The sequence below is a fragment of the Lingula anatina genome, chromosome 3, assembly GCF_051362555.1.
Source record: "Lingula anatina isolate TDL-2025a chromosome 3, LinAna3.0, whole genome shotgun sequence".
NCBI classification, from domain to species: Eukaryota; Metazoa; Brachiopoda; class Lingulata; order Lingulida; family Lingulidae; genus Lingula; species Lingula anatina.
Window position 1 is genome coordinate 32,241,171 of NC_141769.1, and position 19,308 is coordinate 32,260,478.

A 19,308-nucleotide genomic window follows, 5' to 3' on the forward strand; every position below is an offset into this window, starting at 1 on the left:
TAAACCCTACATCGTCCCAGAGGTTTTGTGGCCCTAACACAGGTCTAGTGTACCATCCCACCGTACCCCTTCCAACGGACTGGTGGCAAATATAAAACAAACGAAGGAAGTAAATTGATTACTTGGTATTTTATTCGCTCTGATTTATACAACCATTGAAACCATGATTGAATTCTCAGTCCAATTTGCATGCATGCTTAGTTTTTTTCAACTTGAAGATTTAACATTAGCAAACCTTTTGGACTAGGCTGCTATGTTGACTGTACAGAAACATTCAGCAAAGGAGAAAAAAAAAGCTGTAAAAAAACTTCCAAAGCCATCTCATCCATAAAATTTGTAAATTCGGTTTTAGTGTACAGATATTATTGTAATGGTATCCCGTGTAGTATAAACCATCATAGGAGTGGAACACAATAATCTTAACACACTGTAGTACCATGGGAAAGATAAGACATCAGAAATAACCTAACCAGGCATAAATTTTAACACGACCAGTTCACTGGCCCTACAGCACACTTCAGAGCAAAATATATCTTATATCATAGTGTTTTAAATATAAATTATGCACAGCGACACAAATGATCTGGTGATGACAAGAGGTACAGCCACGACAATTTCTGCACACCCGTTCTGTTACCTGATCATGAGGTGCAAACACAGGACTTATTGAAGATATGCTTGGTTGTTTGATTCAGCTTCGTCACACAAGCTCCACCTGGAGAGCTACACAATACTCCTCAGCTCCATTAAAAACTGACCTCAAAGAGACCCTTTGGCGATCAGTCTTGTTCCAACAAAAAATGGAGCTTTTATCCCTATAATTTACAAAAGTTCTGTACAAGTGATATCATTCAAATAGAACTTCTTCTCTGACCATTTAGCAGCTGGGTCAGTGTGTGACCCAAGTGATTAACAATTGCTATAATAACAATAATGATAATGATAATAAATGATTGCAGTATAATACAAAAATTCTGTACAAATGTTATTTTCAACGTAACATAATACTGCTCATGCAACACATGAGGTGATGAGCAACTGCATTATTTTGTTTGAAGATTTTTAAGTCAGTTTTATGTGTCCTGGAAAAAATACAATGGAATCAGCATAAACAGTTGCAACACAAGGCAACTGAAACAGAAGAGCTTTCTCACTCTCTCTCTAAAATTCTACGTGCCGTACAAAGGTCAAAATATATGATATGCGCCATGGCTCACATACAGTGAAGATGGCTGAATGGAAAATCATTCAATAATTTTCTCCTGTATTTGTCATAATAATAATAATATTAATATTACCTTATTCTAAAAACTTTTCAAACAAACTTGTTTATTGTCCTTGCCAGCAGTGCTGTTGCTTAAACCATTACTGCTGTAGAATTTTCCTGTGGCAACCTATGTCAAAACGTACAACTGCCGCACCATGCTACCTTCATAATAGTCAAAGAGAGCCACTGTTTAACATGATAATACTCTCCACAAAGATCAGAGGACATCTTAATTAATAATTACAGCAACCGACATCCTCTTCATTTGTCTTTATTGTACTTTAAAAATTAAAATTGCATAAAGCACAATTTCGAAACAGTTCCAGGATCCAGGTAATAGTGATAAGTTAATCCTAATTTTGCCACATTTTTAGTCAATTGTTTTATTTGGTGTTTCACTCCTAAAAATATGTAACTAATTGCATTCCTTATCATATATAATTATTGCTCAAAAAGTAGACACACAAATAAGTCCTCTGGTACAGTTTTGAACTATTTTTCTAGACAAGTGTTTTAGGCTTCATTAACTCATGGGGTTCAAAATACACAATCTGCATGTATTGATCACTTTATAAAATAAAATTTAAATAACCAAATAATTAACAATTAAATACATTGAAATATCTAACAGTTTCCAAAACAGAACTCCAAATTGATTGCTTCAGGAAGTATATTGAATAAGATGAAAACTAGATTGAATAAATTGGAATTGAGGCTACAGAACTTTTGGTAAAAAGAAAGCTACTGGGTTGTATGATACAGATCATGGGTTGTGAACCCCAGTTGCTAAGAAGCTTGTATTTAAACTTTATTCATATGCTTAGCATGCACACCAAATACATAAACAACATACACAAACATTCGGGCAAGGCAAATGAACTGGCAGAAACAATCCCAGGTCTTGAACACAGTTCAAGAAATTATGCAATTAATTTGAGAAAGCAGAGCTAAAAAGATTAAGAAACATCTACTATCTAAGGTAATGCTTAGAGCATAATAAGAATAAGAATCAGTATTCTATTTAACCTAACCCGAGGCAGCAGACCTTCTGATGCTGTAACCAGGGAAGTTGTCCCTTCTTCATTGGATCTGATACAAGAGCAAAGTATATAACAGCAAGACAATCTTGAAATTCAATCTCCATCACATGAAATTTTCTGAAAAAGTTTGCTCTATATTCCAGAATTCCTTCATTTTTCCTCCATTCACAAGCTTTGCCCTAATGGTCTGCCCCGCTCTGGCTAGCTACAGGCCAATGTTGTCGATCAGAACCTGTCACTTATCTACCTCCCGTTGCTACTTCCGAGTCACAGCCCTTATAAAACTTGTTCTTAATATAACCACATCATATTCATGTCCACAAAGTTCACAGCTATTAAATATAAGAGGTTGGTGACTGGCCTTCAAAGGGTTTCTTGGGTACAGTTGTGGCCACATCCAATTAGCTTAAGAAGAGGTTGATCCTTCATGCCACAAATTGACAGTAGAAATTACCCTTCAAACTACAAATAATACATCCAGTCATGTACTGTTCCTGACAGTGAAAATGACTGCACTCTTCACATACTAGCATGAAAGTCTTACTCCCTGTTCCCCATTGTTCAGACTATTTTAACTTCTCATTTCGTCTGCCCTCAACTTCAGAAAAACCTTTGCATATCAGTCCAAATATCATCCAGCAGTTTTAAAGGGAGAAACATGCGTCAAAGTCAAACATGGACGATTCATGGAAACATCAGATCTTCAATGCATGTCACTTGGCCACCACCTCTGTAATCTAGAACTGGACGGTAAAGACAGCTCAGTTAACAAAATAACATCCTACTCCCAAGGGGAACAGCCAGTTGAAATTCCGCCTCCCAAAAGGAGTCCATAGAATGGATCCCCATGGTACTGGTTATGACAAACTTGCTCGCAAACTCACGGTGAAGTATGAAGACGTGAAAACACAAGCTAAAAACGGTAAATAACCACCATTTGATGAGCTGCACCTTCCAAGGTCTGTTTTATTCCTTTCCATGTGTAAGGATCTGTGACACTGGTGCGATATATCTGTGTGACCCAGAGCTGCTCAGTTCAGCAAACAAGTCCACATAACCCACGTACTATGCCTTCCTACTCAAGGTCATTGGTTAGGTCAAGGTCATAGACACTGAGGCTCGTGGCAAATGGTTCAACATTCTTGAGGTTACATGCAAAGGTTTCAACCAACCACTGCTAACACCAGTCAGCCATGTACTCAAAGTCTTTGAAGAGCAACTGCTCGTTGTTTGTGAGTGGGCGTCTCTCCTTAGGTGGGGTCAGGATTGGGCGTTCTGACGTGAATTCTTCGTCGAAGTTACTTACATCCTCTGTTGAGTTCTGGAAAATGGAGGGGAAAATATTTGAAAATTGACTTGAAAATTTAAAATGCTATCATTTTTGTTCTTTCTGTTTTTATGAATAATAAATCTTTGCAAACATAATCATATTTGACAAAACAAATATAACTTCTGTTTACAGGAAAAACTACATTTTTCCCTTGCCTCTGTTCATTAAACTTACTAAAACATATTGCATATCATTTAACATGTCTAAAATATTTATATTTTTTCTCTACATGGCCATTTTATTCAATATCAAGTACAACACTGCAGGTTTTCAACACAAAACATATGACAATAAATCACATACTTAAAAAGCAGCTACTTAGTATGAATTCATTACACAGTGAATACTCACAATAGTGGGAACAAACGGTGGTTTGGTTTTCCTCATCAGGAGATCATCCCAGTTCACATTCTGGAAATAAACAAAATATATGAAAAGGCTAATAGATAAAATAGATTACGACTCCAACAGATAAAAAGAGACAAAGAATAAAACAAGAAGAAAATGTGTCAAAAGTGTTTTTTATCTGTAACAGATTGACTTCATTCCTTATCAGAGAATTGCGTCTGTACAAAAGAAGGGCTTTATGAGATATGGTTTGGTGTGATAATTTGACATGATATTGTTGTATGTTCAAAGCTAGGTTTACCCTAAAAAATGCCTGTTTCTTAACATCTTCAGCGTCACGTTCACTGGAACCTAACCTTCTCTCTGGGTTACGCCTGAGAAGCTGAAAATAATAACAATGTTTTATTAACATACTGAAAGAGGCCTACTTTTAAATGGGTGACTCACATTCCACATTTAATTACCCCATCTAAAGAGTGAAATTTCATGTCAGTCTATTAAATAGAGTGCTCCTGTGGTATAAAACAAATATATTTACCATTTTAAAGAAAAGTCAGTTCTTAAACAATTTGAAGTCCTTCCTTGTTCTTGCTACTTAAAAGGTTCTTACACACAAAATAAATCTTTAATAGTAAAAACCAAAACTGAGATCTTACCCGCCTCATTATTGCAATTGACTCTGAGGAGAGGAAGCGTGGATATCGCACTTCTTCGTTAACTATGCTGTCAAACACCTCCTCTTCATCATCACCAGGGAATGGGGACTGGAAACAAAAAGATTTGTTATCTATATGACTTTTACTTACATAAGTCACTGTTAAAATCAAAATATTGACAAAAAACCCACTGCTGTGACCATAGATAAATCTTACTTCTTGTATGGAATGATATGTCCACATACAAGTTACAACCTTTTCCTGCATCTTAGCTACACAACAGTTTTAATTTGATTTTGTTTTCAAGTAACTCTTATAACAACAAAGACATACACTAATGCCACCTGCACAACAAAGGGACAGTTGGCTACAAATACAGAGGCAAAAGTATACAGGGAGAAAAAAAGTACAAACAACATTTTACTCAACAGGAAATTTTACTGGAAGATCTGAAACATGAAATCAATCCAGAGCCTCACCTCCCCGACTAACATCTCAAATATCAGCACGCCGAGTCCCCACCAGTCCACCGCCCTGGTGTAGGAGGTCTCCGTGAGGACCTCAGGGGCAAGAAACTCTGGCGTCCCACAGAATGTGCTGGTTCTGTCCCCATGGCCCATCCCTTCTTTACAGAGACCAAAGTCTGCTATCTTCAGGTACCCTTCAGCATCCAGGAGCAGGTTGTCTAGTTTTAAATCCCTGATAAATATAATGTAAATATTATGTAACAATTAGAAGAAAAAACTGAGTTCATTAAACCTTGGATGGCCAGGTGTCACCACTTATCTTGTATATACTTCACGGCCGTATTCATTAGAAACTACTTGGATGTAACATATGGTTATTAAAGTGATAATAACTCTTCGTTTCGGCCAAAATTTGAATTTTCCTGGAGTAAACAACAATTTTCCCATACTTACCAATGGTTAATGAATCCATTTTTACATTCAAAGTTAGTCCCTGGTTTTTTTCTAAAAAGTTTGGTTTTTTGTTAAAATCTCTTAAGAGATTTTAACAGAGTATAGCCATCAATAGAGGTCACGTGGTCTAAAGACAAGCTCAGATATCAGAATAATAGCTATAACAGCCGTTTTTGTGGGAAAACAGAATATATTATATTTTTATGAGCCATTCACAATGTTTTTATTGTGAAATACAGATTTCATACGAAGAGTTATTATCCCTTTAAGGAAAAACCGATTAACTAAAGAATTCTTATGAAGTGTAAAATATGTAGAAGAGAACCAATCGGGAGTTTTAGTTTCTCTATTTACAATGCAAGCTATGTTTAATTCACGAAAAGTTTCTGGGACTTACCTGTACACAATATTATGTTCATGAAGATATTGCAATCCCAAGACCACACAGGCTGCATAGAAAACCGTCCGCACCTCGGAGAAGACATCGTTATGTATGTGCATCATCAGGTCACCCCCTGGTGCATACTCCATTACAAAACACACATGTTCCTGGAAGGCAAAAAATGGAAGTTTTTAACTTTCTGCAGAAAATTTCTTTTTTTTAGTTCTTTTATCATACCACAGTGATAACTAGACTGGTCTCCTGGTAAATAGAAGAACTTTTTCATTACAAGACTTTTTGCATAAGACAAAGAAGAGCATTCAATTTTTAAAAGACACTGTGACAGACATACTATGTAGATCTTTTCAATTTCAAGGACATTCTTTCTTGGATTATCTGAACAGAAATCAACTGATACACAGTTGTACATGTTTTTGCCTTTGGAAATGCTAGTATTTAAAAGGGACAAGAACGACCAAATGATGACAAAACAACCCTTACCTGAGTTTGGAAACAAGCAAACAAATTAACTAAGAATGGGTGCCTCATGGAGTTTGCAGTTTCAAAGATTCTCTTCTCGGACATTAAACTCTCAACTTCGTCCCTTGAAATGATGTCACCCTTCTTCAGGGCCTTTATAGCAAACAGTTCATTTGTGTTCTTGTATTCTGCTAGAAGAACCTAAAACATAGGAACACAATCTTTTTAATGCTGCAGGACTTAAATAAACGATGAATATAAAATCCAGAAAAAAATTCCAAATGTGAATATTGTTTTACTAGAAAAATATTTTTAACAACACAAGCTTAAACAACTAGCAGCAGAGAAAGGCACTTAACAGAAAAAATCTTCTTTTAATTATATTACCTTTCCAAAATGTCCCCTTCCAAGTACAGCAATGCAGCGGAAGTTATCAGTTGTGAGCAAAGATGTGGGCCTAAAAAAAAATAAAACAACAGAAAACTTATAATGACTTTTTAATTAACAGATATCATTTGACTGACAGAGAGTCTTTAAACAGACCAGACAAGTTAATTCTTTTCATTGGCAAACACCCAAAAGCCAAATATACATTTTATGACTTAAGTGTTTCTAGAACAAACAAATATACCCTTTAAAGAGTTACATACTGGGCTGCAATAAGGCTGACAACAAACAGACTTCACATATAAGCCATGGCATTCTGCAATGTTAAAAACATCCACATAATCCCTACAACAAATACCTTCTTTCAGGCTCTGGTTCTGTTATTTTTGGAGCTGGCGCCACGATCTCTCTGTTTTTCCTCTTGGCTGGGATGGGGGGTTGCGGAGGCAGGTCTGCAGGGGTGTTGTCTAGGTCCACAGTCTGAGCATCTAAACTTTGATCTGGCAGGAAGTCAAACATCGACAATGCTTGCTGGAATGAAGGTTTCAAAAAGAAAATAATATTCACATTTCTATTTCGCTCTCTCTTTGTGAAAAAAAAAAGTGAAATAGGAAAAATACAGAAGGTTAGGCACAAGAGCATGAAAACGATATTCTCTGACTGGTTTCAATTTCTTTTCCATTTTTTTTAAGTAATCTTTAACAATATCTCTAACCATTTATTATTATTATTATTATTATCATATTTTGTTTAAATTTGCATCTAACAGCCAAACAATTTTCTTGAACTCAAGAGGGTGCAGGTTGTTACAATGGTAAGTGAACTATTCAAGAACAATCCAAGGGCACGTGCATCCTTTCTGTTGACACCCCCCCCCCCCCACCACCACCACCACCACAAGAAAGATAGAGAGAAATGATCACTCTGAGTGCACTACTCACTGTGACATCGGATAATTCTGGCATTTCTGTTTGTAGAGGAGACCTGGGCGTGGTCCCGTTGGCAGCAGGAGTTTGGGTTTCTGGAGTCTTGGGCTCAAAGTTGATCTGGTAGATGGGAGGGCCTCGATCTAGAGGGACTGAAATGAATATTCACAAAAATATTCAAAGATACCCTTAAGAATTATTTTGGAAAAAAAATACATACTCATATGTCTATTTCAGCAGATATGTTCTTCTGAATAAGGCATTTTTCACAAATTCAATTAATATCATCTGATCACTAAAAAAAATTCTGCTCTTGCCAGGGTCTTGCAAAAGCATAAAGAAAGTCTACTACTTATCCTTCATGTAAACGGTGAAAACTGCACACAACACACACAATACAATGCATTTCTTGGTAATAATCACTTACTTGGAGAGGTGATTTGCATAGGAGGACTTAGAGCAGAGCTCTCTGATGAACAGGTTTGGGGTATAGCACGTTTGATCATGAGCCGGCTCCACGTTGCCACATTGATGTTCATCTGGTTGGGTCTAAGGAAGTTCTTGCCTGGAGGGACAAGCAGGTAAAAACAGGTAAAACGGTATGGAGAGGGTTACACTGATCTTTGTGTTCAGTCACAAGAGCAATTATCAATGGTTGATTTAAATTTGTCTTGTGTTTTATTGAAATTGATTAAAAGTTGTAGGAAGAGCTGGTTGGACAAAATTGCATGATGTTTATTTACATCAATAATTGCTAGTAATCAAGTATCTCTTTTGTCTCTTTTCTTCGTTACAGAATATTTCAGTTTTTATTCCTAATATAACTTCTGATCTTAACTTCACGTAAATGTATTTAGGAGACAAACGATAAAATAGCCATCAGCAAAATCTGTGACCTTTTCAGAAATGTAGACATTCACAGTGTAACAGTTTTAAGAATAGGCCTCAATACACTACTGAGCCTATACAGGTGGAGGGAAATTTAACACCTTTTACCAAGCCTATTTGGTGCATAAAAACTATGGCATAAAGAAATCCACTCACCTTTATGTTTGAAAATCTTCCGCTGCCTTTGAAGTTTGGGTACTCTTGATATTGTTGGATTTAAGAAAGTAATCTTGGAAAAAAGGAAAACAGGTACTTAAAGCACAGATTCAGAATTTTAAAAATATTCTTTAACATACCAAATTTTTTCTTTATTAAGAGATCTGAAACAACACCAATATATGACATCAAAAAGTATATATTCATCTCACAAAATATCTAAATGCTAAATAATATTTAAAAAAATATGCATTTAACTTATCATAAATTTGTAAGTGATATTAATACTCAGTGTCTACAAGGCATTGTGTAATTCTACAGCACAACTTACTTCTGCAAAGAGAATTCCCTGGGGTTCTAGGTGTATAGCTATACCATGCCTCTGGTTGTCCAGGAAGTCTTCTAGTCTCAGGAATTTCACAGCAGACATCTGTCTCCAGTCCTTCCAGTAGATGGCAATCTCTACTTCTCTGGACTAAAATTGAACAATCAAATGAGAAACATTTCAATACAAATCTTTTAATTTAAACCGAATATCTGACCTGATATTTAAAAAAAAACCTTTAAAGCTAAAGGAAATTATGCAACCTCTGCACTTCAAAAATCAATGGTCGACTCCATGTTTGCTTATCTAGCCTTCACTACAATTTCTGTCTATAAGCATGCATGAGTGTGTGCGCACGCACACACAGCTTACCCTATCCAAGTCTATACACATTCTCTGATCCCAGCACTGCTGACTGCAGGGTTTCCAGGCAGTCTGGCCAACTCTTTGATTATCAAGTTTGAGCACTGCCATTATATCACCTGGAACAAAGCACTCATATATAACTCATCTATTCAAGAAAACATCATTCACATTATAACTTCTCTATTCAAAACATACAAAATTAACCAAACACGAAGTCCACTTTATTATATCTCAATTACTCCCCACCATACCTTCAAGAATATTAAAAGACTGAAAGTTTAAAAAGAATCCATAGAAAATTGTCGCTTGTTAATCCATATAGAGGCAACAACACATCTTCCACACAAGATTGACAACATTGAAGAAAATATTAAATACTCACTTGAAGTTTCATCCTTCAAGCTGTACGTTTTATTGCTACTTCTGCCATGGAAGCTTTTCATAAATCCACCTTTCTCGTTCGGACTAGCCACTGCCCCTACACTGTTCCTCCTCCGTGTTCTGCCGGGGATGTCCTCTAGTAAACCTTGACAGCCCATCAACCTGAACATAGAATTCAACAGAATTTAGTAACAACAATATGTTGTGACCAAATGTAATATAGTGTCAGTAATTATGTGTAATCAGTGATGCCAGAACATAAATACATGCCTGCTGCTTACCTAAAATGATTAGAATTTTTGATGCTTACTGCTTTAGCTGTCTCTTTACACATTCAAATATTTTCTTCCTCTAAGCACTTGAAAATTACAGGTACTTGCCAAAACTGTAGAAGTGGTTTTATTACCTTATACTCTTTTTTTTTGTCAGAGCCAAGGCCAGAGTGTCATATTTTCTTTACAATACCACAAAATGGGACAGTCAAAGCTAAACTAGCCATGCAATCATGTCTGTATTTAGTCAACAATTGTTGCCACTAGTGCATAGCCTAACAATACACTGGCTTGTGACCACTCATGCTAATTCTCAAATTTACTCACAAAACACCATTTTTTTATAATTGATCCAACTACCAAGCTAATGAACATTTTCGCTCCTCCTTACAGTAATCACAAAGTCTGAATTGGTCAGTAATGCCACATACCCAGCCAGACCACCTGGTCCTGTCTTGTCCTAGTATACCTACCTCACTTGCAGAGTTCCTGTCAAAGCAGCTGCCCTTGCTAAACTGGAGTTCTTCTGTAGCTCCTTGGTCAGCTTGCTGCCCTGGACGTAAGAACTAACAGGACTGGACGCTAAGAGCTCCTCTTTTAAAATTTGTAGTTTTGATGCCTGAATGTCAGGCGAGAGTTCGTGAATTCTCCTTTCTAGGGAATATCGTATAAGTTCTAATTTTTGACTGCTCTCGTTTAAACTGATTTGAGCCTGAAAGGGAGGTGGAAAAAGAATTGATTCAAGCTGGACAACAAAACTAGAAATGCCCTCACAGTACATAAAATAAAAGTATCCCAGCTATCAAGTTAAAATGCAAGCAGGTGTACACAAAATAACTGACAAAACAGCTCCAATATACGATTGTTTGTTATTACAACTCTGTTATAGTGACCATGCCGATGATAAGGTCCAGTCATATGACCATACACTCGCTAATCATAGTTATACACTTATTATTTTTTTCTGCAGTACATGATAGAAAGATATCCACAAAACTGTCCATACATCATGTCATCAGGGAGATATTTATCCCGGGATGAAAATGCAATTTTGTGAAAAAGTCTGAAAATATGGTGTAGGGTATTTTTGGCTACAGAAAAGTGTAAATCCACTGATAGTCAGAAAAACTCATCCCTGTTTATCCATCCATCCACCTACCAGTTTCAACTGATATGATAAGATTTTTGGTGTGATTATCAAGCCAGACTTACCTCTTGAAGTGCTTTTTTATCAATTGACTTAGCATTCTTTAATAATTTGATGGCATTATTAGCGCCCTCTACCACAGCGGATTCTATCTTCAAGTGGTGACGGAGTTCCTCTATCCTCAACTCCAGTGGAGACAGGATTTCTGCTTGAGCTTCAATTATGAAAACAAACTTTAATAAACAAGAATTTCTAAAGTACATTTGTTTTTTTTATGATGGCAACATCATTTACATTACAGCACATAAAACTTAAACTCAGAGCATTTTCTTTTCACTCACTGAGCACTTTCATGACGAGTACAATTTCACTTTAACATTGGCTAAATTTTCAAACTTGTATCAAGCTCAAAAGATCAATTATGATATCACTCTAATGCTTTCTGAAATTTCAAAGCACAGGGTATAGTTGAACATCAACCCTCTACTCCCCACTGTTAATTTTCAAGGGGAATCTATTTTGGAGTAGACATTATTTTAAGGAGATTCAACAGCACCAAAATGTCAAGAGTATAGACTGCCAATATTGCTGGCACATAAAGTGCTCAGATCTCATCCCACCATCACTTTTCCAAGTATCACTGACAGCATGCACCTTTTCCCCTCACCCTAAACTTCCAAAGGCAAGCTACTCACAGTATGAGCTGGAATTATTCTCCTTCTCGTTCTCACTTATATTCTGCTGCTGCTGCTGCTGACTGGCTTTCAGGATCTGCATTCGTATAATCTCTATTTTAGTTTTGGCATCACTGAGCATCTGCTGGGCCTCTGCCAGTAGTTTTTTATCCCTAGAAGCACCATACATGTGGATCATGTTCTCTGCTCCTTGCTTCACCTGGAAGAAAATGAGAGAAAATGTTAGCATTGTAATATTTACAGCACAGAACTACCTTCCAGTGTTTATCCCTAATTTCATGTTCAATAAACCAAGTAGCAGCATTTATTTCAGAAAAGATATGCAATTTTAGACCACTAAAAGCAAAAAACTTCTCTAGCATAGTGGACGCTGCAAAGACAACATTCTAGACAACTGTAATAAACTGCAGTAAACATTTAGAAGATGCAATAAAATGTAATAAACATTAAGAACACAAGATCTCTGGGAGAGGAATCATCAACTTAGAGCTACAAAACATTTGCCACAGCCCCAACCTTGAGTTCAATATCCAACTGTTTTTGTAAAGATACCAGTTTCTGGTTATGAGGGGTGACCTGTTCTGGTGGCTGACCTTCTTTCTCTGGGGACTGGACCGTTTCCACTGAAAAAACAACACTCCATTAGAATACACACACATAGGGTATATCATCATCATCATCATCAAGTTTCTTTAGAACGGTGGGATCAGAGCCAACCAACCTTGCCCCCCCCCCCCCCCCCCCCCCCTGCAAAAACTCTCCACTGGTAATGGTTCTGCACCATTGCTTGAACCAAGGTTATACACCACTAATATTCTAATAATCATAATAACAATAATCATAATAACAATAAATTACCATAATGACAGAAATTGCAACCATTAAGTGTTTATCTTATATTTTGCCTGTGCCAATAAAAAAATTCTGAGGTGGATCATTATGGTTCAGCCTCCATACCAATAAGCATAAACTGACACTTAAAACATTACACAATTAAGTCAACCAAAACCCAAGATTGTAAAACCTTGCCCCACATGCCTTACTTTTCTTTACTCCATATTGGAAGAATCAACGTAACAAGTATAATTGGATACATTTTTTTATTCTGGAGCCTCCCCCTTCCCTTCCCATCTCAGGTCTTATATATGGATTAGGCGTTTAGTATCACTACCCACAGGTCTTTTATCACTAGCGCCCATATTAACCACTTAACCCACAAATTAACCAACACACAGTACAATTATTTAGCACCAACAAAGCGATACCTAGCACTAACATTCATCCAACAGGAATACCCAAGATAACATTTGTCTGCTCTGATAGTGCTTGTTAATTTGTGGGTTATGTGGTTAATATAAATGTTAGTGCTAAAAGATCTGTGGGTAATGTTAGTAAATGTCTAATCCATTTATAAGGCATCAATCTCTAGAGAAAAATCCTGAATACACCAGCTCCCTCTTTCCTCTAACAAACAGAACAGACTCTTCACTTAGCATTCCATCAACCATTGCCATAAATGTTATTTCAAGTTTACTTGAATATAAATCTTAACATACCTGGGGATTTGGTTAACAGAAATATGTTGACCACAACATTAGAATATTAGACTTCACATGTGTTTTCATTTATATAAAATTGGAAGAGTAATTGGACAGTCGCCTGAGTCACAACATAGTAATGAACCTGACCATTTCTAATTTGGTATGTAATGATTTACTTCAGTATGAGTGTGTGTTACACAGAGAATTGGGATAAATAAACAGTGCACAAGCAGCTAATCAAATGTACATTCACAAGAAGGAAGTTGACTCCTATCTTTGCAATGACAGATATTTATGTTAAACTTCCCCACCAGAAGCATGAGCTGACTCTGAGAAAGACCTGGGGTCTTATAAAATAACTGGCCTTAACAAAGTCTATTGATTGGTTCACCAAAACAAATACTATCAGCCAGACATGACGTAACTATCGGATCTCAAACTGAGACCAACACAGCCATGCAAGGATCAATTTAATTCATGGTATTACAGTTCTTTGAGAGGGGGGGGTTAGCATCAAACAGATCACAATTCCAACTGACTGAATTCATTTTGGCTTACCATTTTGCTGTAATTTTAAAAGACCATTCTTTTTGGGTTTAACTTAAAGGAGCAGTCAAAAATTTGAGCACATACCTTATAAAAAACCTGTAATGCACAAGTAAATTACTCACCTGGTACGTTGTCCTGGGTATTCCTGTTGGATACTAATAGGTGAGCATTGAGCTCTTGTAGTTCTTGATGCAAATCTTGCAACTTGCCATTGGCAGTTTTTACTACCCCATTCAAGTTCTGCAAACTTTTTTTGTCCGTTGTCACTTTCATCATGCGTTCTGCACCTTCTTTAATTTTGAGTTCCTTGCGTATCTCTTTCTTGAGTTCTTCACGAATATTTTCTAGCTCCTCCTGTATTCTGGCCTCAGACAGACCGTCATCAAGGCCATATCTTTGTACAAATGCTCCGTATGTGTTGTACTTCATGTTTGGCTATAACAAAAACAAAAAAACAGTATGTGAAAAACAATCTTGCTTTTCTACTCAAAGACTGCTGTACAGTAGGTCAGTGAAATTCATTCATTCAATACTAAAACTAATCCATTAGGAGTCATCTAATAGCTGTGCATCCATGGGCATAAAAATCCTTCTAATCCCTTCTGTACAACTGAAAGACAGATTTGTTATTTGCCAGCTGTTTCTGAACACGTTGCCTTCTTCATACAAGGTAGCAGATGGACAGAACACAACATTCAGAAATGTTTTAGGAGGATAAAACAAGGGGAAAACAAAAGAAATTGTAAAAGTGAGGGTACTGTATCCTGACATGTGACAAGCTCATTTTCACTATCAGTTAAGAGGTTAGATTTCATTTAAAAACGGCATTAATTCATATACCATATGTTCTGAACAAGGATATACAAGACAGATTCAAAAGACTTCAGTCAACACTGACTACATCTGAATTCTTACATCATTCTATTCCCAGTTGTAAGCAGTGCAGTTAGATTTGTAAGGACACCAAGTAAACACCATGGACAATTTTCTAATACTTACTCGCCCTCAATCTAATGTGTACCAAACTCAAAAACATTCCATAAGGTCTAAATAAATAACTGTCTTTCAGATTGCCTGACTTACCCTAGTTTGAAATCTGGCCCAACCTTACTTCACCGGTACTGCTATGTGTTGCAATATTTTTTCTTTCAAAATAGATAGCTGATAAAATCATAATTGCATCATACAACACAAGGTTGTACGCAAGCCTGCATAGCAGAATGTAACAAGGTCTTAGCTGTAGTTAATATGTATCAATGTACTGAGCCCAAGATTAATTACTCTATTGGCACAATCATCAAATTATGCAGTAATAATTATATGAAGAAAAAAGTTCTATAACACTCTTCAGCCAATATTCTTACAAAGACTTCCACAAACACATTATTTCACATAATTCAGGTGTTTAAATAAAAATCCTATACTGTACTTAAAGTCCCTTTCTCTCCAACTTGGTTTAAAAGCAGGCTATGTTAAAAAATTGCTTTCTACATTTAATACCTGTTTATATATATTAAAAAAAAAATACAGACCATTTTCCTGGTGTGTGATATTGTATGTATCAATAAATTGGATAAATCTTATCTGCGTTGCCTGCAGTGCTACATTTATCTTCCAGCTGCAGAGAGGCACAAGTGTATTATATATTGTGGGCATTGTAGGTCTAGCTAGCTGTACCTAATGTAAAATGTAAAGTTAATGGCAAATGGCTAATAAGACAAACCGCTTATCCTATAACTCAATTAAGAAAATTCAACAAAAAAATACATTTTATTAATGACAGATTTAACTTGCGCCTATCAATCATAGACAGCCATCCAATTATCCTTCAGACAGCGGATATTCTATTTATAGGTCTTATTGCCAACTACAACTAGCTTTTTTATTTGTGGAGAAAGGGGGGGGGGGGGGAGGGGGGTGAATAAGGGAAATATTGATAGCAACTGGGCTAAGAGTAATTTGAGTATTTTTCAAGTTTTACAAACTGAAAAAGATATATGAAGAGCCAAACGGTTCCCATTTTTATTTTTACAAGAAGCTGATTTCAAAAGTCACCACTGATCTGAATTAATTACAATTACATGAATCAACTTGTACAGGAATATGAAGGCAGTGGTGTGCAGTCTATACCTAGGGCTCCCTGGCACCAGCAGACTATACTATTCACTTCCTTGGTTACCAACAAAATACTGCCATGGACCCTCAGGGAGAAAGTTCAAAATATGACCAATTCATTTCTATAAAAAAACAAATCCTTAATTGTTACCCATTCTCAGTTAATAGCATGTCAGCCTGTTTGAGATCACTCCCAAGCCATTCAGCTTCTGAATTCTCCTAATATACCCTTATGTGACATCAGCAAGTAAGGTTTTTCCGGCTTAATGAAAATCTTCCATAATTGCAGTCCTATTTTATCCTTCAGCAATTCATGAAAGCCTTCCCTTATTACCTCTACTTCTGGCCTGATGGCATTTCATATATACAAGCTCTTTTCTTGTCCTGTCATGACCAATGTATTCTTTCTCAGACACACTATTCTGCTAATATCTAAGCATCCGCATTGCTCCTCGATACTGGCATATGGTAATAGCTTTATGCAGATTCTACAAATTAAAAGCACTAGTTTCATCAAAGGGCATTCTCGTTGGAAATAAACCAGTGTCAATAGGCTAAGTTCACCTAATTATTGACAAAATAAAATTTTAGATTGCATTACTCGTGAAGTTTACCTGTTCAAATTCAGTTGATACGGTTATACAGGCTCTGAGTTTACGCTATCTAAAGGCAGGATGCAAAACCTCTCTTGTGATGTCTCCTTATGAGATGACATCACTGATGAATGTTTGTTCAAACAACATGTCCTAAAACATGATCAGCAGTATAAAATACTGGTCAACTTAAAATGACTGCATGAGTCAGTATTATTTTGAGGAGTTGGTATCAGAAGTAATATTAGCATCATGTAGCTGTTTGAACAGCATTTTTGTTGATCAAATACGTATAAAACCTGCCAGTGCTCAAATCAAAATCCTTACAGGGAAGTACAAAAACACAAATATCTCCACCCCACCATTCCCATATATTTCAAAAACCTCTCACTGACAGTTGATGTTTTCGAGTGTAGATGTGACAGTGACAACCACATTACCAGTGGTATACAAGTGTTGTTATCATGGCTTAGAGTTATTATTTTAATAAGTACACAAAGGTACAGTTATTATTATTAATGAGTACACAAAGGTACAGTTATTATTAATAAGTACACAGAGGTCTGCACAAGTAATCAGTTAATCAGTTATAACATTGAGAAGATGACCTGGGTCTGAACCTAAAGGCAGAGCTCTATGAAAGAGACTTATTACCTCTATTAAAGGCAGTGAAAAGCAAAGGACTTCACAGGCTTGAATAAAGGCATATTTTTTAACATCTATCTCTTGGTTTTACTAGAGTCCTGACACAGACTGCGATTTATCATCTATCACCATGTCACCAGATCAGACTATGAGGAGAGATTTGTAAAAATATGCCATTATGAAAATAATGAATTTTTAATATGTTTATATACCATTATCTCCTCACATTTAAGTGTGTAGGCATGAGAAAAAAAGCAAGTGGGTGAAAAGAGGTCAAATGTGTTTTGAGTGTACACTTAAAACAATCCAAACTATCTCCCTCACTGTTATATTGAACTCACCTGGCTCTAAGCACTTAATTAGTTTGTAGCAGCATCACACATTGATACACACACACACACAAGATAGAATGACAATTTCTACAAATGTTATGATGTACACAAAGCAGTTGGTCCAACCGCCAAGCTATGACCAATTTATAAATGACAAGTTGGTCAAACAGTGATTCATTCAAAACTTACTCAAGTCATGAATGATACAAGGTTTCGGCGATCATATGCCGTGCAATCACAGGCAGATTTATGTAGGTCGCATAAAAACATTGAGTGACCAGAATGTTTAATGTGTATGTGAACTGAATAGTGTGAAAAGAAGATACATCTGTGTTTACCAGCGTAGCTAATACTCACCTGGTAATACAAGGTGCCAGTAGTAGGTTCGGCCATTTTGGAAGTAGTGCTTCCAAGTCAAAACACCACCCAAATTTGGTGTCTGGCCACGCCTTGTAGCGTGGGAGTCTGTCCTTAATCCTTCAGATGTGATCGACGCCTGTGTGAATTGTAATGAATCAAGACTCCGTCTACTCATCTACACCCGAAAAGACGAGTATTTTGACTTCATACATTCACATAACTTTATCGGTGGAGATACCGTCCCTGAATTTACAGATCCTGAGGTCACGTGAGAGGTCAAATTCAGCCAATGAAAATATACTTAGTAAACCTTTGAAAACTTTAAAAGGTAGGTTCTCATTGGATCAATTAAATAGTTGTGATAGTTAAGATACGGCGAAAAAAGAACCTGCAAATAAGTATCTGACCGAACAACTTTACTGCAGATTTGATAATTATGGACCAGATACATTTCTGTTGTAAAAAACAGCTAGATTGTGTCTATTCAAATTAGATCAAGTAGTGTTGCATTGTGGGACATATGGATTTGCGTTCATTGAACTATGGGCATATAGGCCTACACACAGCCTTAAGTGAAAAGTCATGAAACCTTGGGTTAGTCGGTGGATTAGTCACTATTATCACAACTTTGGATAAAAATGAGTGCAACTTTTTAAAGTGCATACATACACAAATAATTCATCTCCTCTGTAGGTAGAACAGCAAAATCTTTTGTGAGCAATTGGCCTGCTTGGCCTTGTAGGCCTACAGAGATAGTCTGGCTGCAAAACTTTGGATAATGACATTGTATCTCCAATTCTAACAAAAGTCGTTCATAAAGACATTTTAATGTAAGATTAATGGATAAGACAATGTGTCCAATACAAAATGCATGCCATATTATCCTAACATTGGGGTCTAAATTGAATAAGCGAGGATCCGAACTGTCGCTTTAAAACATCAAACAACATATCTCTAACCTAAAAGTTCATTTTCGGAAAAATCCCTGAGAAAGTACCAGTTGCGCTTGCTAACTTCTTTATTGTATTTTTTTAATCACACCTTTCTCTTATGATCGGGTAAAAAAAGAAGAAGCTGTCGCGCGCATTGAACCTGACGCTCAGGGTAGCCTTTACCCCTCCGTAGAGGAGGTCTGTAGGCCTAGGCTACCTTGTTTTAAAGAGTAGCCTATTTAAAACCGTGCTTACGACGTATCTACCTTTGACTA

At 36.5% G+C, this 19,308-nt stretch overlaps 1 protein-coding gene across 2 annotated transcripts; it reads right to left on the reverse strand.

The window, feature by feature from the left end:
* Positions 1-110: 110 nt before the first annotated feature.
* LOC106161719 (serine/threonine-protein kinase N2) lies at positions 111-18,384 on the reverse strand. 2 transcript variants are annotated; one of them, XM_013538741.2, is made up of 21 exons: positions 18,099-18,384; positions 14,179-14,491; positions 12,483-12,589; positions 11,967-12,165; positions 11,337-11,485; positions 10,598-10,836; positions 9,854-10,014; positions 9,478-9,587; positions 9,112-9,255; positions 8,781-8,853; positions 8,164-8,301; positions 7,752-7,888; positions 7,169-7,341; positions 6,811-6,880; positions 6,445-6,624; positions 5,959-6,110; positions 5,121-5,340; positions 4,642-4,749; positions 4,287-4,367; positions 3,989-4,048; positions 111-3,628 (listed from the first exon to the last, which is right to left on the reverse strand). In XM_013538741.2, exons 1-21 carry the CDS (start codon positions 18,132-18,134, stop codon positions 3,485-3,487), a joined length of 2,994 nt encoding a protein of 997 aa, XP_013394195.2. In that variant the 5' UTR covers positions 18,135-18,384; the 3' UTR covers positions 111-3,484. The 2 variants fall into 2 exon arrangements, with proteins under 2 accessions (XP_013394195.2, XP_086865058.1); XM_087008932.1 differs by lacking the exon at positions 18,099-18,384 and adding an exon at positions 15,140-15,318.
* Positions 18,385-19,308: the final 924 nt, after the last annotated feature.

What these genes read in the sequence shown, in the direction of transcription:
- LOC106161719 (XM_013538741.2), bottom strand. Translation starts at nt 18,134, where the DNA reads ATGGCCGAACCTACTACTGGCACCTTGTATTACCAG. An exon ending in GAATAATTCCAGCTCATACT is followed by an intron (nt 11,486 to 11,966) that starts GTGAGTAGCTTG and finishes TCATAATTGAAG; the next exon opens with CTCAAGCAGAAATCCTGTCT. An exon ending in TATGCAAATCACCTCTCCAA is followed by an intron (nt 7,889 to 8,163) that starts GTAAGTGATTAT and finishes TATTCATTTCAG; the next exon opens with TCCCTCTAGATCGAGGCCCT.